This window comes from Temnothorax longispinosus, chromosome 9 (genome assembly GCF_030848805.1).
Source record: "Temnothorax longispinosus isolate EJ_2023e chromosome 9, Tlon_JGU_v1, whole genome shotgun sequence".
In the NCBI taxonomy this organism is placed as follows: domain Eukaryota; kingdom Metazoa; phylum Arthropoda; class Insecta; order Hymenoptera; family Formicidae; genus Temnothorax; species Temnothorax longispinosus.
In genome coordinates, this window is record NC_092366.1 from 19141363 (window position 1) to 19165978 (window position 24616).

At 42.3% G+C, this 24616-nt stretch overlaps 1 protein-coding gene and 1 long non-coding RNA gene across 6 annotated transcripts in view; one reads left to right on the plus strand and one right to left on the minus strand.

Annotated features, from left to right (window-relative positions):
• LOC139819123 (uncharacterized) overlaps positions 1-15917 on the minus strand; it is a 40847-nt gene extending 24930 nt beyond the window's left edge. The window contains exon 1 of the long non-coding RNA XR_011733610.1: positions 15428-15917. This is a non-coding gene — a long non-coding RNA (uncharacterized lncRNA). The remainder of the gene's footprint in view (positions 1-15427) is intronic.
• Positions 1-21978, plus strand: part of Tara (SERTA domain-containing protein 2 taranis) — a 91362-nt gene extending 69384 nt beyond the window's left edge. For 3 of the 5 annotated variants that reach the window (XM_071788310.1, XM_071788307.1, XM_071788306.1), the window contains one exon: positions 18428-21978. In XM_071788310.1, coding sequence (XP_071644411.1) covers positions 18437-19831 — 1395 coding nt within the window. In that variant the 5' untranslated portion in view covers positions 18428-18436 and the 3' untranslated portion in view covers positions 19832-21978. Of the gene's footprint in view, positions 1-14314; positions 14461-17391; positions 17552-18427 lie in introns of those variants that run through there. The other 2 variants (XM_071788308.1, XM_071788311.1) reach the window with 2 other exon arrangements.
• The last annotated feature ends 2638 nt before the right edge of the window (positions 21979-24616 follow it).

Below are 24616 nucleotides of genomic sequence, written 5' to 3' on the forward strand. Positions count from 1 at the left end.
TCTAATCTTGTAATTTTGCCTGGTCTTTTTTCCACTCTAGGCACTGGTTTCTCTTTACCCTCTGTCTCTATCTCGTTCTTTCCGCGCTCCATTCCCTTCCTCCATATTTATTTATTCGACGTTTCACATATTTATATGCATATATATATGTATAATATGTGAAATATGTAACAAACAAATAAACATACACACACACACACACACACTCGTGCTCGCATTGAACTCCATTTCATATCTATCTATTCAATTATATTTGGCTTTTCTTATAAGCTGAGCGGCGAATCGTTCGCTCGGAACGAATGCGCGATATCTATCGGATCTGTGAAGTTGGCACGACAATCTACGAATTTCAAAAAAATTATAAAAGTTCTGGTAGCACTTTTCATAGTTCTACAGTTCCTGATAAAAATTAAAAAGAGTTCCGCATTCCTTATATTAAAAAATCGAAATTGAAATAATGTCGTGCTAACTTCGCGAATCTAGCACGACACTTTTCCTCTAAAGTACCAAAACGCGTTGAATATTATCAATTTTGACAAGAGTTCCCGAAAGTTCTAATCGAATTCCACACATATATACAATTTCAGATCGATATTCCACCAATTAAAAATTTTTAACAATTTTTTATATCCGCGCCCAGCGTGACGCTTAATGACAAGTGTGCTGAAGATTTTCCGCGGTTTAACGATTATTTCCGACAGTTCTAAAAGAGTTCTGTGCTTTAGAATTAGTTGTAAAGAAAGTTGCGATGATTAACAATTTTTTAAACAATTTTAACAGTTACGTCCAGCACGACACTTAGTGAAGATGTGTCGTGCTGATGATTTTCTGCGGTTCTAAAGGCAGTTCTCGGTAGTTTTAGCAGAGTTCTACGCTTCAGAATTATTTTTACAAACAGTTCCGACTGTTTACTATTTTTTAAACAATTTTAACAGTTACGTCCAGCACGACACTTAGTGAAGATGTGTCGTGCTGATGATTTTCTGCGGTTCTAAAGATAGTTCTCGGTAGTTCTAGCGGAGTTCTATGATTTAGAATTATTTTTACAAACAGTTCCGACTGTTTACTATTTTTTAAACAATTTTAGCAGTTACGTCTAGCACGACGCTTAGTGAATATGTGTCGTGCTGATGATTTTCCGCAGTTCTGAAGAGAGTTCTCGGTAGTTATAGCGGAGTTCTATGATTTAGAATTATTTTTACAAACAGTTCCGACTGTTTACTATTTTTTAAACAATTTTAGCAGTTACGTCCTGCACGACGTTTAGTGAAAATGTGTCGTGCTGATGATTTTTTACGGTTCTAAAGATAGTTCTCGGTAGTTCTAGCAGAGTTCTATGCTTTAGAATTAGTTCTAAAAAGAGTTCCGGTGATTAGCTATTTTTTAAACAATTTTTGATAGCTACGCCCAGCACGACGCTTAATGACAAGTGTCGTGCTGAAGATTTTCCGCTGTTTAACGATTTTTTTCGACAGTTCTAAAAGAGTTCTGTGTGATAAAATTGTTTAAAAAATTGTTAATCACCGGAACTTTCTTTACAATTAATTCTAAAGCACAGAACTCTTTTAGAACTGTCGAAAATAATCATTAAACCGCGGAAAATCTTCAGCACTTGTCATTAAGCGTCGTGCTGGGCGTAGATATCAAAAATTGTTTAAAAAATAGCTAATCACCGGAACTCTTTTTAGAACTAATTCTAAAGCATAGAACTCTGCTAGAACTACCGAGACCTATCTTTAGAACCGCAGAAAATCATCAGCACGACACATATTCACTAAGCGTCGTGCTGGACGTAACTGCTAAAATTGTTTAAAAAATAGTAAACAGTCGGAACTGTTTGTAAAAATAATTCTGAAGCGTAGAACTCTGCTAAAACTACCGAGAACTGCCTTCAGAACGGCAGAAAATCATCAGCACGACACATCTTCACTAAGTGTCGTGCTGGACGTAACTGTTAAAATTGTTTAAAAAATTGTTAATCATCGGAACTTTCTTTACAACTAATTCTAAAGCACAGAACTCTTTTAGAACTGTCGGAAATAATCGTTAAACCGCGGAAAATCTTCAGCACGACACTTGTCATTGAGCGTCACGCTGGGCGCGGATATAAAAAATTGTTAAAAATTATTAATTGGTGGAATATCGATCTGAAATTGTATATATGTGTGGAATTCGATTAGAACTTTTGGGAACTCTTGTCAAAATTGATAATATTCAACGCGTTTTGGTACTTTAGAGGAAAAGTGTCGTGCTAGATTCGCGAAGTTAGCACGACATTATTTCAATTTCGATTTTTTAATATAAGGAATGCGGAACTCTTTTTAATTTTTATCAGGAACTGTCGAACTATGAAAAGTGCTACCAGAACTTTTATAATTTTTTTGAAATTTGTAGAATGTCGTGCCAACTTCACAGATCCATATCATCGACATAGAATTTACAGAGAAAGATGTTGCACACTCGTGCACAATTCCTTTCCTCTCTGACATCGGAATTGACCTCAGCTTAACGAATATTCGACGGGATATATTACGCCTTTCTTTTTCATTTCGACATTCCTACAAGTATCTCCATGTAATCTCTGAATGAAAACTTCAAGTAAAGGCCACTTAAAATTAAGTGAAGACTAAGCAGTTTGCTTACTCGCGTTTGTTAATTGGTAGTTTTTAATACAGCGCGATTAGCCACGACCCAAGCTTTGACGGCTACGTGACGATTTGTCTCTCGCCACAACAAACAGAAATTTTTATTTTCACGGTTAAAATATTCGTCCATTTCGAATATTGGTGACGCGAGCGCGATTGATCCCGCCCGGGGAGTAAACTTGCAAGAGGTGCTCTGATGTGCCATGTTGCCGGAATCGGCAAGCGGGCGTAATAGGCCGATACAAGCCGATGTACTTAGATCCGACCCAACCATCGTACGGAGGTCGTTGAATCCCATTAAGCGGTACTCTTCGACCGTTTCGCTGCCGACCACCTGTACGCCCATGGTTTTTTTCCAGTTGATGTCTCCGCATCCGCGGTCTCTCTCTCTCTCTCTCTCTCTCTCTCTCTCTCTCTCTCTCTCTCGATCTATCTCTTTCTCTCCCTCCCTCCCTCCCTCTTTCCCCCTCCCCTTCTCTTTACCTCGCTACAGCGTGCCTACCGCGATTATTGCGTCGGATGACGACGGCGAAGAGAAGGAAACGCCAAAACGAGAGTGATTACCCTCCTCGTTGTCGTCCTCGTCATCCCAACGCGCTCATTGTCGGTGAATATCGCGCACCGCGGTTAGAATATTGTATTCTCCTTTTCTCGTATGGCTAATGCGGCCACACCTTTCACCAACACCCAACCCTGTAGGCTCCGATCCAACTAGCGTACTGAGTTAGCTAGGCTAGCTGGATGACTTGGCTTGCCGATCGAAGGAATAGCCAGGCGCAGTCGCTCGACTCGCTCGTTCGCTCACTCGCTGCGACCAGCTGTACGACGCATCTATTCGCGCGCATTTCAAGAGCCACCTAACAGTAAAGTCTCTCTCGTTTTATTCCGTTGTCGAACGGCTCCAACAATTCTCGGAGAGGACTTCCTACGATTTTCATTACGTTCCTCCCATCATTTACGACTTACGGGATACACTCGCGATTGTCCCTCTTCTATCTCGAGGAGTTTTCGGTATGCCAATGCATGCAGTAACTTAAAATACAACACGTCTATCTCTTCATGTACGTACTATTATGTAGACTTGGGAATTGAGAGTAAGGCTCGGACAGATTCGAACGAATTGCATGGTCGAGCTATTCGAACTGTTTCAAGTTGAAATGTCCAAGATTTAAATCCAAATAATTCCTACAATTTGAAAGGAAGTCAATGATGCATCGATCTGTTTAATGGATTTACGATGTTCGAAAATCTGACAGTTTGAAAAGTTTAGTTGAGGAAAATTCGTGTGAGAATAGCACTAATTGCAGATGTGAATAGCTTTAATTTTTTCCTTTTTTACAATATATTACTCAACTTGACATTTTTGCCTGAATTCAAGGGCAAATTGTTTGATTTTCGAAATTTGGAAAGTAAGATAAATATTTATTATTTTAATTTTATTTATCTATTTGTAAATTCTATTGTTTTACCTGAAATAAGTTTGTATTATATTCGAATATAACTTTTTGAGATCCAAGTTATACAATTGGGCTCTGAAAACGATCTTTCAGTATTACAATTATTCAAATGTTACAAGAGATCCCACGCACAGAAAACTTAGTGAAAATCTTCAAATTTTGGATCTTTCTGAGAATTTATTTTTTTCTGTGTCTTAAAGGTTTCGAAATTTCTAAGAGATTTCTTGTGCAGTTTTCTAAAGTTTCTAAAGGATCGTCGTCCTAAGTCTTCCCTGTCTACCTGTATTTGTTTCCTTTTTTCCGCAAATTCGTTTTGCCTCCACTTTCGATTTTAGTGTTCTTTTTTCCACTACGTAGGTGAAATAAGAAAATACATATCGATAATAAATAAAATTTACAATTTTATATAAAACACTAAACTTTTCCAAAATTATCTTTTTAATATGTATGAATTTGTTTATAACAAAACTTTATTATCTTAATAATTTTATATTTCTGCGATATAAGAACATTATATGTATAACCACTCGGAATATCTTGGGATCTAATTAACTAATTAGTATAGTTTATGTACTAACATGCGAAATGTTGACGGCAAAACAATCAATCAGCTAGTCGTTCTGCGCAATTCGCAGGAGCGGCAGGCCTACTCGACACTGAAAGAACTTTTTCCGCTGCCGCTTCGATGGTCCGAACAAAAAGGACCGAGGCCATAGTCTACCCAGGGACCCCTCGGCATAAAAGGCTCCAACCCTCGTTCTCTCTCCCTTCGGATAGCGTGTATAGGATCTACTATCCTGAACCCAAATCCGACCTGGTTCCGCAGCTTCCAATATAGCATATCTCAACCTTAGGGCCTCGTGTACCATTGTTCATACACTATTGCACGGTGATCATTTCCATTAACCCACCCACGTGTTGTTCATACGGTACATGTATTGTCCGAAATACAGATACCAACAAAGCATTGGTCCATTAATTACAAATTTTTTGCGTGATTACTGTGTCATATTAAACATATTTGTATAATTATCTGGTATCAATTTTGTTCAGAATTTGTAACGCTACTCTTTCTAAAATAACTCATTTTTTTACGGTAAAATGACCTTGCCGTTGAAATATTACTTTTGTACTGCATTCTCACGAACGGAAGCTTAAATGAGAATCCCTGGATTTTATTGTTGGCTCTTCGGAACGTACCACACGATGCACCCTTACGTCCGACCCTCGTCAAGGCAGCACAGCATCGTGACCCAAGCATGACGATCATCCGTATTTCCTACCTGGGCCCAGGTATCTTCGACCACGTCCATGCCCATGCCCCACAAGTAGGTAAAAGACGCCAAGACAAATTTTTTCTGGCACGCATTTTTCTCAAAATTCTTGGAATCTTTGCCTTCGTGTACGTGACTAGTACACAAAAGAAGGATCCGACAAATTTGTACGACAAGACGCACAGCTTGGCATGGTACTGATGAATCAAAATGTATTGCTACATAACAGGAGGGAGGGAGAGAGGGGGAGAGAGAGAGAGAAATGATAATCTTTGTGGATTGAATACATTTTACGCGTTTTAAAAATAAAAGGCTCAAGAAATAGCTAAAGAAAAGTAGAACTAGAACTGATTTAACCTTTTAGAATGATGGTGCAATCGTTACTAAGTTTAATTTTACAAAGCTAAGTTTATGTATTCACAATATTGTAATTTTATAGCGAAATATTTCTACAACAGAGCTTTTTCCACAAGTGCACTATTTGCACTCTCCTTCAATACTTGATTCAAAATCAAGTATTGATATTACGAGATTATTAATACTGAGACGATACTAACGATACTATGACGATACTAAGTACTCGGCTTCGTTTCCCAATCGCAAACTTTCCGTAATTCGATGGTTTCTTTGTCACATCGTTGATTCATCACTCTTGTAAGTAGAAAGTGTTCGCGTATGCGCAAACCAGACGCATGTTCATTGTTGACCAGCCAGCACCTGCTATGTCCAAACTGTCCACTTGTCGTTTTTCTTCTCTCTCTCTCTCTCTCTCTCTCTCTCTCTCTCTCGTGTTACGAACATCACGAACTTCATCCCGCGCACCCACTCGTCAGACACGAACAGGTTCGGCGCGCGCGCGCGCGCGCACACACACACACGCACACGTTACCTTTCTCGCTTCATTCCCTTCCTTCCTCTTTTCTCCTTTCTTTTCTCCCTTGTTTGTTTTGCTTTATCTTAAGCTTAGTCTTTAGGTGTACTATTTTAACCCCGTCGTGTACAAAACGAGACTCGGGGGATTCCTCGATTTTATTTGTTAGTCATTCTATCCTTGACCAAAACAGGTGTAACTTTCTCAGGTTAGTTATTATTCAGTTATTATTAGTTATTCAACATTTATCATTACAATTTGATAATATTTGATACTTTATTTACATATGAAAGTTTTTTTAGATGAGTATAGTATAGCGTTTAAGAGTTAAACAGCTTCTATCTATGCTATAACGTGTTAATTCTTGAAGAAAGAATAATTTGAAATTTATTAAAATTTATTAAAGAATCTGTAACTGAGAAAGAGCACCCTATATCTACAAAATACTTGGCATATTATTCGACATAAACATATGTTAAATATGACACCTTGCGAGGTACATTACTTCACAGCTTCAGCGTGACCGATCACGCCGTTTCATTCATAGATGGATCCATCGATGAGTCTCTTCATCGAAACCGAAAATATTTGAAATAAAAACTTTCGCGCTCCACATGACGCCGGGTGACGGACGCCGAAGGGCGAACGAGGCAAACCAGTGAGAGGAGAGGGGTTGGGGGGGAGGACGCCGCGTCATACGCGCGTAAGCAGGAAGACGCCACACTAAAAAAATCCGGCGCGAGGCAAAAAATGTATCGGAAAGGGAGAGTGGCGTGTATATATGTATCCCCACTGACACTCCCACGCACAAGGGGTGCCCGCCATTGCCCGACATATGGCCCCCTTTTTCAGCCGACGCGTGCGTCTCCGCTTTCCCACACGACGAAAATACAGCCACCCGTGTACGTGCGCACACACGTGTGCATGAGCGTGCACTGTGATGCCCGCACGGATGCATCCATCAAACTGTTTGAATTCTGTATAGAATAAAGGGGAAGTTTACCCTAACACGAATTGCTCTCGATGAGCTGAGTTAATTTTTTTATTCGCCAAAAATTTCAGGAATTTTTATTATGTCGGAATATATGCTACTTTGAAATATAATCTTGAATATAAATTCATATTACACTATACACTCTCTGAATTTCTATCTTTCGTGATGAACTTGTGTTCGCGAAAAAATAAAATATATAGTTACAATGCCATTGTATGATATATTTTATACATATATCTGGTATCTCAAGAAAAATGTATTATATTTTTATAAAAATAATTGCTATTAATACGCAACGCTAAATCTTTAGTGGTATTATTGTTTACGAACCAAATGTTTTCTATGTCATTTTACCTATTTCGAATTTAACCCTCCGAGAACACACTTATTTTTTCATTCACGAAGAACATTCTGGGTCAATCTGATCCTACACACACTTTGATCGTCCACCATTTTAAATTGACGAGTGCGATCAGCTTGAAAAAATTTCCACATGTACTTGGAACATTGTTAAATCAATTGATATAAATAAAAAGTGCCGTTGAAATTATTTACATATTTAAAAAAATTAAAAAAAAAAATTTTTTTTTTGGAAAAATTTTTTTTTAAATTTTTGAGTTTTTTTTTTGAAAAAAACGTAATTTACGAACAAAATTTTATTTTTTTATTAAAAAATAAAAAAACGGTCAAATTGACCCAGTGTGTTCTCGGAGGGTTAAATTTGTTCGTCGTATGAGATCTACGCTCGAAATATCCTTATCGTTGTCGAAACAAATTGAGACATCGCGAAATACAGGAAATGCACGGAAACCTTTGACTCCTAGAATTGGCATGGACCAATTAACGACTGGATGACGTTTTCCATCGCTTTATTTCGAGAGGAGCCTGACGTCCTTTTCCTCTCTATTTTCGTCTCTTTCCTTCTGTCGCCTTTCTTTCTACTCCTCGTCTCCGCTCGTCCTCTCGGCGTGCCTCGTCTCTCAATTTTCCGTCCTCGAGTTTTTCACTCTCTCTCGTTCACTTTTTTTCTTTTTCGCGGCCTTCCTCCTGCTTTTGATCCCCACCCAATTCCCCGGTTTTCGGGGTAGAACCCTTCGTTCAGGACACCGCAGATGTCGCGCGCCCCTATACCTATAGATAGTATCAGCGGCGCTCAGTCCGATTTACGCAAGGAGCCACATGGTTCTTGGCTAATTCTAGACGCGATCTTATTAGTTTTATTTTATTTGTTAATAAACTGAACTGAATACACGCGCGTACACATAATTGAATACAATACAGACATTAACAATAATAAGGAATACGTAAATAAACAAATATAATTAATATCTATTATCTTTGAACACGTAGAGAAACTTGAGTTTTCGATGTCAACAACGTATGCAATCTTAATAACATTGCGTGAGACGAGCATATCGTGAGAAGTCCCCCGAAGACGTAATGCGCGCGTGCTTCTCTATAGGATGAGCGGACAATCGTATAGATAGGCGTACGAATGAGAGGCACTGGGGACCAGGGGTGCCGACCCTCCGTTTTCGGCGACCTTCCTTTATTCATCCCCTAATGTAGGCGCGACTGGCGCGTAGGCGCTCTCTCTCTCTCTCTCTCTCTCTCTCTCTCTCTCTCTCTCTCTCTCTCTCTCTCTCTTTCTCTCTCTCTCTTTCTCTCTCTCTCTCTCTCTCCCCCTCCTTCCCTCCCTCCCTACCTCCCTCCTCGCCGCCTCGTATATAGGGTAGAGTATTTACCAGTCGGAAGGCATATATACGCGCGTTATATACGTTACATAGTGCGCGCGTACCTACGTCCTACGTACGGGAGAGATCGCCTACGCGCATTCGTAGGTATCGCACGGGGTGCCTCGGGGGTTGATGGAGGAGTGAATGAGTGGGTCGGCGTCACGTATTGGATAGTTACCGTCGAGACGCATCGGAACAACCCCCGTATACCTCGCCCCGTTCGGCGTCCCTTCTGGCCTTCTTCGACCACCGATTCGGTACACGTGCCCGTCGTCCCTCGGGGGAGTGAAACATCGCAGACTCTCGCGCGCGTTTCGCGCCTGATGACGTCGCTCCGCGCTGTTTTCGACTGGGAGTCGCATGTCGCCGAAAAAGGCTAAGAACGGTATCTGTAATACCGGCCAACTTTCTGTGGGCATTTTTGAAAAACTTATTTGACGAGAAAAATAATTCCCTTATGCGAAATAATCGTCAATTTTCGATCGGATGTGTAAATATAGATTTGTAAATGTAGAACCGAATCGTATTATTTACGTTAAGCAACAAATGTCACGTAAAATTAACTTGCGAAATAAACTCATAGATGTCTTGTCAATATTAATGTGTAGATGCTTAATGAAAAAGTAGTTTTTGAAAAAGCAATCTACGACGATGATCCGATAGAACCATCATGTGATAAATAATATTTCCTAATACAAATCAAGTGTGCATTTCTAAACGAAACATAACGGGGCGATTTATGTATATACATATAGACTGCTTTTCTTATACAAAATATTTTATGGTAATTAAATTATTGTTTATTATTAAATACTTATTTTATCGCGGCTTAATGACCGCTGCTGTGCGAAACAGGTCGCGTGTTCAGCAACGGGAGTCTCGTCGAGAAATTTCGTCTTGACGTCTTAACCGCCTTGAACAAGCGGAGTCCTTGAAGCCTGAAGCCGGTCGACCGCGGCGCGGCGTGGCACAATCTTATCCACGCGCGCTTGTTGCGATAGCGCGTGGCTAATCTGCCGCGGACTTTACTCCGCTAAACTTGTCGTCGTTTGGATCAGCCTCCAGAATAGCGACGAATTTCTCGGGTGCCTTCGTGCGCCAAGAACTCCACCTTTTCGACGTCACCTATCTTGCGATACATACGCAAAAAGATTTTTATTTTTTATCCCCGACTGTTTCATACGATAAATGATTTCATCGTACGTATATACATACATAGAGATTTAGATATGTCGCGGGTTAAATTTTGCGCCGCTAACGTGACGATCTGGTAGAACGATAGTGTTTCGACCTTGGCCCCGGTTCACGTAAAACTCGAGAACCGCCGGTCGTGTCCCCGAGGACATTTGTCAAATCGAGTCGTTCGATCCAGTCGCGCGCGTGCGCGCGCGCACACACGTGCTGTGACGAAAGGGAAATGTCAGGATACGAATAGGTTTCTGTATCAGGACGAAAAAAATTGGAGAGAAAGAGAGAAAATAGATACGTAGGAGATTACATGTAACACTCTTTCTAGACGATTGCGAAATTTTTTATCAAAATAATTTTAATCAGCATCATTCATTGTCAATCTAAATCAGACAGCAACATGGAAAATATAGGTATTTTATATTTGTCAACTAGTACTTACTTAATTCACATTTCTAAGTTATTACATTTTACGGTATAATTTTTCAACTTTTCATAATAAAGAAACTAAATTTGTATATAATTAATATATCTTAAAAACTAATCGCAAAGTATAAAAGTAATAAAGTCACAGAGATAATAATGATAATTAACGTTGATTAAAGTCTAATAATTATACTTTGCCTATTATCGAACGCAGAGTTTTATATATATGTGTGTGCGTGTGTGTGTAAAACTCTGACACTTTTATTTTGTTCCACGCTCTGATAGATTATGCCGCGCGAATAATTGCTCATGCGAATTGTTGAAACGATTCGCAAGTTTTAAATTATTACGAGAAAGTCTATTCAAAGTGAGTAGATCTCCATGCACATTGCTCTACGTGTCGTGAAAATGTGTTGGAAGGGAGATAAACTTGTGAGAAAACGAGGGGATACGCATAACGCGGGTTAATAATTTCGTTGATCGGGAAAACTTGGTCGTTGTCTCTCGAATACCTTACACGAGGGATACGTTCCGGATATGTACTTGAAAATTTCGGCGAAACTCGGCGAATGGGGCGCGCGCCCGACTACGGATGCGGCCGTAATCTCCGGCGTCTCCTCCTCTTACGTGCGATATTTGCGAAGCGTGACCGAGCACTTGTTGAATCGACAACGAAAACGGGAACGGGAACAAGAGGGACCTGGGGTGACGGGAAAGGAGGTGCGCGCGCGCGCAAGCGAGAGAGAGAGACTAGAGCAAAACGTAGAGAATAATGCGGGAAAAGGGGGCAGGAGAAATGGATGGACGGTTAAAGGTAAGATGGTTAGGGAAAGAAGCAAGTGCGAGGGCGAGGGAAAGGACGAGGAGGCACAAGACGCGGAAGGAGAAACAGATAGGGTGACCGATGCGAAAGAGGGTTAGGGGTTAGGTGATTGGAGAGAACAAGGGTGAGGCAACGTACAGATAGGATAATAAGGGAGAGAGAGAGGGACAAGAAAAGGAAATACACTGATGGAGGGGATTAGTTGTATGTGGCGATAATACGCGGTTCTTAACCAGCTGTAAATCAAAGTTGAGAGAAACATCACGCCCCGACGCTCCTTTTCCATTTGTGAAATCCTTGCTACTTGCATCTCGTTTCTAAACCTCGTAACTCTGACGATGAGTCTATCGGCAGACGGCAGGGGTTAATACGAAGCTACATAAGGGTCTCGCTCCCACGATTAAAACGTGACGGTCATTTCGCAATGTATCATTGCTATTTGGTTCTTTTATACAATTTGCGTGATATAGGTCGGCTCTCTCATCCGATCGCGACCGCTATTTTATACAACACCCGCGCATTCCGACGCGTGCGTTGGATAAAACGCCTTCTTCAACTTTCATTGCTGAACGATATTAAAGGCCCCCGGTGGCGGTGTCACGAATAGTCGCAAGGATACTCGCGCGTCACACACAGTTTTTCACGAGGTCGACCTACTGCACATAACTCACTTCGATATCAATATTTAAGTATAAAGTATAAAGGAAATCACAGATTTCGCGCGGCAACTTTGACGTTGAGTAATAAAACGACCGGGATTCGCCACGAGCAAGCAACAGGCGTTAAGCGAGCGAGAGAAGAATAACGGAAACATAGGAAATAAAACCTGGCTTGACCAAGTTTTATCGCGATCCAAATTCGAGACGAGGGGGTATGTGGTAACCCGAGATGCGTCGCGGTATTTGGATAACCACATAAATCATTGGAAGGTACACAAGTGAAGATCATCTCCAAAAGAATTCGTCGGTTCGAACCAATGTGGGTGATGCGTTACAAGTAAAGGAATCTCGCGACGAATTCGTTAAATTATTTTTATTTTTAATAGTGTTGGACAATATCTATTAAAAATAAAAATAATTTAACGCGAACACCTTGTTGCGGCTCTGTCCTCTATCGTTATTTATGTTTGATCAACGATAAACGAAGCATTTCCGGATATATGTTTATAAGACCTTTTCTTGTTTATGTGGAGAACTCACCCTTAAAATTTGTACAAGTATTTCCGATACCCCCATCTACATCTCCGTGTATGTATGTATGTATGTATGTATGTATGTATGTATATGCGCGCTGTTCTCGCGGTGCGGGTCCATCCGTTGGTTGGCTGAGAAAGGAGCGTTTTTGTGAGCATGACGCGCGCACGGCAGTGGCGCAAGATAGTAACGGCGCGCGGCTAGTAAAATCCTAAGTGGAGAAGGTTCACGGTGGATCCGGCTCTGCCGGGCGATGAGGTAATGTTTGCCTCGACTCGACTCGATTCGGCTCGACTTAACTCGGTACGGCCGCGCCGAGTCGAAGCTATCTAGCAACTTGCGCGACAGTGCCGACGTTGGAAATTGCGGCGCTTAAACTTGGTGAACGTTAATCATCCGCCGATGTATGCTGCTCATCTAGCGACTATAGATATTTACCGGAATTTTGCACGGCAGCGTTCGCTATATATCTTGGCTAAAAAATGGAAATACCTTCAAGTCATGGCGTATATTTGTTTATATATTTCGTTAGGAAGAATGCATTATCTTCAAAGATTATCAACTTTAAACAAGTAATTTAGTGCGTGTGTTACTAACGTACCGACTATTATATACGGAAAGAGATGTTATGTTAACGGATGTTTGAAAACGCAATACAGAAATCTAGAAAAAGACATGTAATCACTCAAGCTTCGATTAAGCATGAATAATATTTATTTGAATGATGTCCAAGAAAGAGAAACGTCGCTTGAGTCAAAGTCGGACTTGTGAGCAAACCACTTTTAAGAGCATCGAGTAGAATTATGCATGTAATTTATGCATGTACATATTACTGTACGTAATAAAAGTTCTAATCGATTTTTTATTAGTAGTTACATACTCTCTAAACTGATTCCAATTAAATAGCATCATTTTTCGACATATATTCGATATCACTTTATCCACCGCTTAATTCATTAGTAATATATCAGAACATATTTCAGGCTTATTAAATTTATTAATCTTAGATTTCATAATAAAATAAATGTATAAACAATATTAAAATATCGATACTTTGAAAGTATCAGAACCAAAGATTTGATCTGATCTTCCTCTATTTTTCTTCATTTTTCTAGTGTGTGTGTGTGTGTGTGTGTGTGTGTGTGTGTGTGTGTGAGGGAAGGGGAGGGGGTATACGTTATATTATGTTATCCAATCATTTCAAGAGCGTGATGCTTAAAAAAGTTGGGTCTATATTGGCTTTATATTTATACTTTTAAATTCATTAACGCCAGTCTTTTACCGGCTCTGCTAGCAAACGCGCTTCGAAGGCTGAGTCGGCCGAGAGACCAGTCGTCGGTAGATAAAAGTGGTCGTTGTATATGGGATGCCTGTGTGTGTGTGTGTGTGTGTGTGTGTCTCACATGATTCGCTGTTGATATCGGCGCGGTGATGCGCGCACTATGAAACGAGCATGAGCACGCGCGCGCATGTGTGTACGTGAGTAATGCTACGCACATGTGTGCGTGTATGCGCGCGCGCGAGTTGAATTTTCTGCGCCGCGCAACACACGACGTCGGCGTCGGAGCAACGTTGCATTGGCGCGCCACGGTGATCATGACAGCATGACGTCAACCGGCCGTGTGTTATTTTCGAAAGGGGACTCGACGGCGGCGACGCTGCACGGAGAAATTGCGAGGCGGCTCAAACAGCCAGAGCACGTCGCTGTCGGGCGGAGGAACAACAAAGCAAACTTCGGGCGATGTGAGCGAGTGAGCGAGCGAGAATGCGGGATATGTCGAAAGGACTCACTCGGTTGCGTCTTGCGTGGATGGAAAGTATTTCTTTAAAACACGCAAATTGCCACGACGAGAGTGAGTTATGAGAATATCACTTTACGTATAAAATAGTAACGAGCTTTTTATTTTTTTCAAGTAGGTATTTTAATACTTCCTCACTTGCCGAAGATTATGATCGTGATAAGGCGTTTCTTTTCGGGATATATCGCCTCACTGTCTTCACTCTTTCTTATCTCTTATCTTTTTGTTTCTGACGATCATATCTTAAATTTTTTGAACGATTGAATTAATTTCATTCACTCGTTTCAGATTCGCTCAAAACGGCTTTAGATTCCCACTCAAAACACTCGCAAAGTGAGCTGTTGTAGCGAATGTCGCTTTTAGCTTGGAAAAAGAAAGAAAAGTTGCTGAGAAAAGAGGTGGCGTCATTCTCTCGGTGTTAGAAGGCGAGATTAGATCCGTCGCGTCGTTTCGATCCTCCGCGATGATTCCACGAACGTTCCTCAGAGCTCCGAGCTCCGAGCTCCGATCTCTGAGCTGGCCGGTTGACCACGTCGCGTTGGAAGGAGAATCTCCGCGAGCGAGTCATATTCCAAGTAGGCCGCTACGGCCGGCTGCGGCGGATGTACACGGTCACAAGAGCGAGTCGTTGCCGCTAGAGACACTCGAGTCAGCCCAGAGACGTAGTTACGCGTGGCAAGTAGAAAACGCATTTCGAACTAAAGTCCGCCCAAGTCTGCCGTCTTGACCGATAAGACAAACTGGGTCACTCTCAGTCGAGTATAAAATTACATACAAATCCATGTTGCTTCGGTTGCGAGAAGCTGAATAGTGTCGGCACACACGCGACATATCTCGTAATTACGCGATAAATAAGTTCAAACCATGAACAAATTACGATTTATCGACTTTTTCCGACTTGATCGAATTTAGAACTTCTTGTTGATCTATGGGATGATGTAACAGAATCACGCGGGATCTCATATATATATATATGAGTGTGTGTGTGTGGAGAAAGAGTATAGCGATAACAGAAACGTACGTTCGCGTGTCGTATTGGCTTTGCCTACAAGCCTCCGGTCCGTCGTTCACCACAAGCTCGATCATCACATCATTCACTACCGCTGTAGCGGAGCCGCGCTATCAGCGCAGCTTGAGGCGGCGCGGTGTTGGTAATGACGCGCGGACACCGAGTTCGATGGAAACGCGGTGACGTTTGTTCTCTCCGAGCCATTAGATCGCCCCGTTCGCGTATGAAATTCGCTTACAAAATGTTTCAAGCGCGCGACTTCGTTTCATTGTGAATGGGCGGATACACGTACATGTAAAAATATTAATAAAATTCTTTTAATATTTCGCTGGCTCAGCATAGTGGTACGACGAACGCCTTGCGGCCGCTTTAAAAAATTTTTGCTTATTCGTCGACATCTTTCAATTTTTCGGAACTAAAGGAGCGCACGAGTATCAAGCCGAAGACTCGACTGTCAAGGTGCTAGAATAATTTTATTTCGCAGTTGTCGACTTTCATAAAATGAAAGACGCTCGTTTTTTCTTGAGAGAGAGAGAGAGAGAGAGAGAGAGAGAGAGAGAGAGAGAGAGAGTGGGGGGAGGGAGGGAGTAAGAGAGAGAAGGAGAGACTTTAAATTTGATAAGCCGTAAGTTGCAAACATTCGGGATAAGAATAGTATTCGCACAACTATTTCTAACGCGAATTTATGAAAGTTGTGCGAATTATCAAAGTTTGGTAAGTGGCAATTCGTTCTATAATCGAGTCGAGCGACGGAAGTCAAAGAGACGATAATCGACTTCGGTAATGAGATTAATCGCGTGATTGTGAGGAAGGGGTTCGCATCTTCCTTTATTTTAATAATAAATTTCATACGTCTGTGTATTCAGGGGGCCAAAGTATCGTCGTTACCCTTTTAGGTCGACCTGACGACTGTCGGCGTCACTTTTTCGTCGGCCCAAAGTAGCAATCCCAATGCCTTTTTTCTCTTTGTGTGTGTGTGTGTGTGTGTGTGTGTGTGTGTGTGTGTGTGTGTGTGTGTGTGTGTGTGTGTGCGCGTGTGTGTGCGCGCGCGCGTGCGCAGTGTGTTTCGGAATTGCACGACATATTTTAAGGGAAATATTTTCTAGGTCGAAATGAACAAAAAAGTTTATATAAACATATGTCTCAAACTTATTTATTAGCAAGGGCCTGAGCAGAATAGCTGATTTATAATTTTAAGACAATGTTTTATGTTTTAAATCTTTGTTTTTAGTGTCGCACAATACTGTCTTGTGTCATCTTAAACGTATGCACGAAGTGTCAATATTTGTAAGACTTGAGACACAAGAATGTATTGTGTGTTACTAAAAACAAAGATCTAAGGCCTAAAACATTGTCTTAAAATTATAAGTCAGCTATTCTGCTCAGGCTCTAAGAGATATTAATGAGTAAAGATTAGGATTAACAGTAAAATATTTTAAGTATGTTTTCGAAATGGCCGCCGTTTGTTGAACGCCGTTGGACTATTTTCTATGGGGTTGGATGAAGTCTTTAGTTTATTATAGATCTATTGGCACGCAAGAAAAATTAAGAAATCGCATAATGGAAGTTGCAGCAACTATCAGAAATAATACTGATGCCATAAGACGTGCCAGAGAAACATGGATACATCGTGCTAAATACTGCATTTAACAAAATGGTGGTTGATTCGAAAACATACTTTAAATGTTTCACTGTTAAACATAATCTTTACTCTTTACTATCTTACTAATGTATATATAAACTTTTTGTTCATTTTGACCTAGAAAATATTTCCCTAAAATAGTGCCGTGCAATTCTGAAACACCCTGTATATACATACACACACACACATATATATATATATATATATATATATATATATATATATCTTTCGCTTTTCTTTCCTCCTTTCGTAAAATCAAACGTCATGTGGAAACCACGTGGATTCGGTCATCCGACAAACATGTTGCTGGTGACATCTCACGGCATCTCCGAGCACAACTGACCTGAACACGCACACCGTGGCGATACATTCCCCTCTCTTCCCCTTTTTCATCATTGCCATCCTCTCTCCCTTCTAACGCTCCCTACTCCGGGCCTCTCTTTCTCACGCTCTCGCTCACGCCAGCAGAGAAACGCGTCTCTCCGTCTCCCGAGGTGAGCAAGGGTTTGGTGGGAGGAACGATTATTTACTTACTTTCACTCGCGCGACCTCGTACGCGCGTAAATCATCCACGGCTGCGTGGGTACTGCTTTCGTAGGGTCCGCGACGCCAAGATACGCACGCGAGTGTTCGTCCCACCCTACGATTGGCAACGAGACCAAGAGAAATTGTAATCTCGGAATTCTCGGGATGTCCTGACCTCATTCTCAGTTCGCGAAAAACGCATGCAATTTTTAAATAAATAGAATAAAATTTGATGATGTTTAACTATAAAGATTCAGATTTTTTAATTCAACTAAACTCGATACTTATATTTATAAACTTCCTCTTTTATTGGAGCAAAAATGTTTTCATTACCAAGCTGTCTCACAGCTTACAAAATTAAGCATTTGTCGAAAAAATAGATACAGCTTCTCTTTGTTCCGCATATAGGTTTCTCTGTCGCAAGATTGTCAGCGAACGTTTCTAAAGTACCGCCGCTAGAAATCTTGTGGCCAAGCCCCGCTCGCCAGCGAGCGGTCGTCCGCGTTCCGCTGATGATTTCTTCTAGTCAGGGCTAGGGAGTCGCGTGACGTCACTTTTTCCATCGCTCGGACGGAGTGCCGAGCGTCTGAGTCACGTCCTCTCGTGCCTACTCTCTCGCCTTCGAGCGTCGCGCAAAACGTGCCCATTCGACTTTGTTGCATCAACATCGACGAATAACTTGAAAATAACGCTGATTCTTAACAAACTTACAATTAGTCGTAACAGCTCAACATATAAGATGATGGAATTACAACTAGAAATAGCTATGTCTTTTATACAGACAGAGCTGAATGTGCGCAAAGAAATACATGGAGCTAATGTTAGCGATTTATGGGTGCTTTCAGAGTTGTGCAATGATGGGTCTGCAGGCTACGGCAGGAAAACGCAAATTGGAGGGTGGTGTCGGCTGTATGGAATTCCACATGGATTTAGGCGAGAGTCCGTCAAAGCTTGGACGCGTTGATGGTAGCTGGTGGGCGATGGACGACAGTTACGGACCATCCCTGAATCAGACGTCAACGTCGTATTATGAAATGGAAGTAAGTTCGCCCTGCCTACAGGCGACGAACCCGTGCCAGTCCTCGACGACAAATTCATCGCAGTCTCAGCAGCAACAGCAATCTCAGCAACACCCATCGCAGCATCATCCATCTTCCCAATCGCCACAACAGGCACAGCAGCAGCAGCAGCAACAACAGCAGCAGCAATCACAACAGCAGCAGCAGCAACAACAACAACAACACCAACAACAACAACAACAATCGCCGGCATCACCTTCGACGTCGGCCTCATCCCCGGTGACCCAGTTGCAGCATCATACGCAACATTATTATCACCATCAACGCACCGCCATCAGTCCTATCGGCAGCAACGGTTACAGCCAATTATCGAGATCTCAGCCACAATGGGGCGCCCTTCATCATTACGAGCCACCAACGATACGTCGCGAGGAAAACGGCAAGAGCTACCTAGAGCTCGGCTCAAGTTACCGAGCGAACGAGCGGTGTTGCGAAGGTTCCAAGTCCAGCTGGTGTCGGCGCGGTCGAGCCTGTTATCGGCAACGACGACTCGCCGTGCTCAACATCTCTATGTGCAAACTTGCCAGGTATCGTCAATTCCCGGATCCAAGCCTCCACCGATCGGTACTGATCTGCAACACTTTAAGACACCTAGAACGTGAGATGGAGAGGGATAGGAGTCCACCACCTATGGAACCGGTCGTACCGGCGCCGATCGCTCAACTGCAACCGCCCGAGCAGGGCAGGTTAACGCCTTTCCCTGTGTCACCGACGTCGTCGGGAGAAACCGATGTCGATTCCGGCATCGGTGACAGTGACGATAGCCGATCGATCAATTGGGGGAGCGTACTATCTCTATCGAGCCAGTCGCCGCTCGACCCGCTGAACAACAACGAATTACTGGATGTGGACATTGGGCCTGATCTCGACCTAGACTTTATGCCCGGGTGGAAGCTGACGCCTCTTTCGGCAGACGACATCCTAAGAAGTACAACGACGACCCAGGAACAGCATCATCACCACCATCATCATCACCACCACCATCATCATCATCATCAACATCATCACCAGCAGCAACAGCAGCAGCAGCAGCAACAAACACTCCTGATGTCATCGGGGAGCACTTGCGGTAGCAGCTGCGGCAATAGTAACATTATCGGAAACGCCGGCGTCAGCAACATTGGTAGCAACAGTAGTACGCACGAGTCGTTGATGTGCGTAGGATCATAGCCTCCAACTTTGACGTCGTTGAGTCATCTCATCGATTTCTATCCGCTGACCCCGCAGGGCAAATAAATCCGCGGCGGTAGCCGATGCAGCCCGTGATGAGTTCTGCGAAGGCACGCGGGCGAGAGGCGGCGGTAAATACGGATTTCTCGCCTACCTTCCGGAGCGCTCGATATTCGGCCGGCGACTCTCGAGGAGCCTTTACCTTTCTATTTCGCGTTAATTTATTGTCGCGTCAAATACACATGTAAACCTTGATACATATAGAGACGTATACACCGATATCGACACAACCGTCTGTGACACTTTTGTTCTTCCTCCGCTCTTTTTACCACATTGCTATTACCATCGTAATCACTACCATTACTGACCCTATCGTTACCATTACTTCTCGTACTATCCCTCCCGCGACTATTTGCCCCACTATCGTTATCGTTACTTCTACTACTGTCGCTAGTAATACTATATTACTACTCTTACTAGTATACTATTACTACTACTATTCTACTACTATTCTACTACTACTACTACTCCTACTACTACTACTACTATTATTATTATTATTACTATCACTAATCAACGTGTCTCCCAACGTATCTGCTCCCCGAGGGACGGACGCGTCATGACACGCGGCATCCGCAGGTGCAGACGAAATAGAGCGCTCTGAAGGTTTAACGAACGTTAGTTAAGAACGAGTTAAGAAGAGAGGACGGGTTGAGACAAGGGAAAGAAAGCCTTTAGCGTTTGCGTGTCGACAGGTACTCGCGATGATCTGGTGTCCTGAGAAATATTCAAACGGCAAATTTTGTATCGAGCTACCGCGTATAAGATCACGGAGACGCGTGTATCATCTTCCCCGTGGAATTTCGAGATGCAGGTGCAAGCACAATTTACTCGTATCTCGCGATAATTTGTCCCAAGATTTGAGAGAGGACTATTGATAATAATCACTAACCTTTCAATAGCGCGTAACAACGATCCGATATATGGAATCTTATAGAAAGATCGACGGCATCGAGGCAGTATTTCTGCAGTTGCACCTACGAGCTCGAGGATCCACGTGTGGATTTTCGGAAAGGTGATTAACATGTACAAGAGAATGCGCATAGAGATTCGAGAAGACGGACAGGGGACAGAGACAAAATGATATCGGTTACGTCGAGTACGAGGAAGCTTCCTCTTCGAGGCTGGAAAAACCTACGAGAACGTTGCGATCCAAGTCTTCCGGCCTGAGGAGCTTCTGCTCCTTCGCCGTTCTTGTTCATAAGTCGCAGCCTCCGTTCATAATGTCCCCAAGAGATTTTTTTTCGTGGAACGATATGCGATGTCGGGGTCCGCGTCTCTGGGAGGAACAATCGATGATAATTACCGACGATACTCACGTATATATATGTATACGGACACACATCCACGCGAATTCAACATATTCATACACACAAACGCGCGCTCGTACGCATATACAGACAGACTGTGTGTGCGCGCGGGTATGTGTACGATGCCGTGGCCTATATTACACGAAGAGACGTAGCACGCAAGTCGTACGGTGCTACAGGGCGACTGCATCTTGGGTTTCTATTCTCTGGACACACGAACACGTAACAGACACGGGCATACATTAAGCCGAAGACGTTTCGAATTCTTACGGACCGCTAGAAGCGTTCGTCGCTCGGGGTCCTTATGACGCGTGTCCTGTCGTCGTAAGCGTGATACGATGTAAGTCGGAGATGTCGGCGTCTCAATCTCAAAGTACCTTCGGCACCACCAGTCGCGCGGTCCAACATAGATTCTGCTTGTTCGGGAATTTCATCTCGCGTGCCGCGGACATTGATTAAAAAACCTGAGTTTGTTAAAAAGTCAATCAGATCCTATATATACATGTATAATGCTCTTAAAATGAAAATATTTGACTGTACATAATTTTGTCTATCACTGATACATTGAGTGATGTGCTATCAGAGAACCCGAGAGCTGAAACGTCTATACTCTATCGCATTAAATAGAGTCGTAATTTATGAAGATTTATGAAGCAAATTATTGAACAGGTTGAATCGGGTTGGTGCAATTGGTCTCGATTTACGCGTTGCGAGAAAGTGGAAAAACAATGAATGAGAGAGAGAGAGAGAGAGAGAGAGAGAGAGAGAGAGAGAGAGAGAGAGGGAGGGAGGGAGGGAGAGAGGGGAGGGAGAGAGGGAGAGGGAGAGAGAGAGAGAGAGAGAGAGAGAGAGAGAGAGAGAGAGAGAGAGAGAGAGAGAGAGAGAGAGAGAGAGGTTGGAACATTGCGTTAGAATTACGAGACATGTTTGAGCTAGGTATTAGAATACGCGTTTAATCCAATGACTGCATTTGTTTGAGAACGTTGCACTCAGAACAAAGTGAGTTATTCTTATACAGTGATTACACGAGGTATCTCATAATGATCTTTGTCTACCTTGATTTTTTACATTTTAGGATATAAACACACACACACACACACACACACACACACACACACACACACACACACACACACACACATGAAGTGTAGGCGCAGATATATATTTATTATTTTAATTTTAAAGCGCCACGATTTTTTTAACGCGCACACTCACTGATTCATAATAGCACTCTGTAATTAATTATTTTTTCAGCGAGTAACAATCTAGAATTCTTTTTACCACCGCGACTCAGCGGAGAAGTGTATGCCATGATTGTCTCAATCACAAAGTCTAATCGCAAGTTGAAATGTAAAAATTAAGCATGCAGAGGTAGTCCATTAGGTTTTCAAAGTCTATTAAGTTTCATCGCAACGCATTAACCCTAAAATGCATGACGTGGACTGGTATAACACGAACTCCGCATTAATTATTTTATCAGAATGTCCATCAAGCTTTCCACAAATAAACAATTACAAAAATATTAAAACATCTTACCAAGACAAAGAAAAAGATTTGGACAACTTATTATACACTAAAATTGTCGTGAATAGAAGAAAGAAATGAGATATAAAATAAGAAAATACTAAAAAACAACCGTTTAATGAAAATCGCATTGAATTATAACGAGATAGAAATTTTTCAAAGATCTTGGAACTATTTGTTCCTTCAATGTCGAAAAGAGAATTATGAAAGTTGTAAAGGAAAATATAACTGCAAGTGGAGTGCAACAAGCCACGTCGTGCATTACATACGTTTGTGTGTGTGTGTGTGTGTGTGTGTGTGTGTGTGTGTGTGTGTGTGTGTGTGTAAGAGATAAATAACGCGTACCAACGAGATTAACGCGAGACGCTGGCGCCTTCATGTGAATATCTTGTATCTCGATATACGACGTCGACAAATGTACCTGCATTTTAGAGATCGGAATAACGTTCTCCCCTTCGGATCATCGCATGGTGGCCACTGCGCGCCACTGATCTCCCGTAAATGTATGAAATTAAAGAGTGGCCGACGTGCGCGCGCGTGAAGAAGGCGAAACACTCGGAGTTATAGTCGATTGAAAAGCCCGCTCGACCCCGGACGCATCTTCTCGCGTGAATCTGTGCGCGATCTCGCCCTCAACGTCCACGAATCCATTAAAGAGCAGCTATACTTAAAAGCTAAATGATTTAAGAAAGTCTAACGTTACAAAAGAGAGTAATAATAATAACTTATCGACTCGACTGATTACTTAAACGCGAGGGTGAATGTGAGTAAATGGGAGTGCGCGTGCGAAAAACAAGGGAGAGCAAGCAGCGTACATATGTGTGTAAAAAGGGATATGACGTAGAATTATCGCGATATAAAGTTGATTTAAATTGTAATTATATATAATGATGTTCTCTCTTTATGATACGTGACACACACACACACACACGCGCGCGCGCGCGCGCGATACGTACACACGGAATCATACGCGAAATATGCTAGGTACTTGTTGTACATATATATACATATAAAATATGCGTTACTTACTAAGTCTAAGCTCTTAAGCATAAACGCGAATCGTCGCGAAAGAAGAGACCCTTCACACCTTCGTCCCACCCTGCGAGTCGCGTCAACTATCTTCGGTTCTTCAAAGATCCTTCCTCGAGTTCCATTTTCTACTTTGTACTACAACACACATACGATCAACACACCTCTCGCACGCGCATCTCCCCCCTTCTCTCTGCAAACCTTCTCCGTCCCATTTCACCAAACCGCTCTTCTCTGACGACAATGCTCCCTCCCCCTCCCTTTCACCGCGTGATTTCTCCGCGGAAACGACGAGCAATATTACTTTTAATAAGCTGCGGAGAATTTAAAGAAAGAGCGTACGTACAAATCCGTGCGTCTGATCGCGCGTGAGTGTCACACACGAGTCCTTTGCATATGCGTTGGGCGTTGAACATTAGTAACGGCGAGTGAACGCGGATGAATCGTAAGCCGAGCAGATGCAAAGGCTCGCATCTCTCAGGGAAAGAACAGTGATTAGGCGGAAAAGTAGCTTCTTTCCGATAGAGAGAGAGAGGGGGGGAGGGAGGGAGAGAGAGGGGGAGAGTTCGTCTTATAATTAGATTTCTAAAATATCCTAGCTGTAATTGGTAACTATTTTTCCTCCGTTAGCGTTTCACTGAACTTGTATTCGCCGGAATATGACTCTGACAACAAAACGCAAATCTAAATCTCTGTAATATTCAGGCCGAAATTAAGAGAATACTCAATTTTTGAGACAGCGGAAGCGAATTGATAGACGAGTTTTTCGTTTCTAATCCGATTTACCCTTCGGTTATTGTATGCTGAAGGAAGGATTCGATGTGCGTTTGATCCGCAGGAAAACGGGTTGACACCCTTTTCT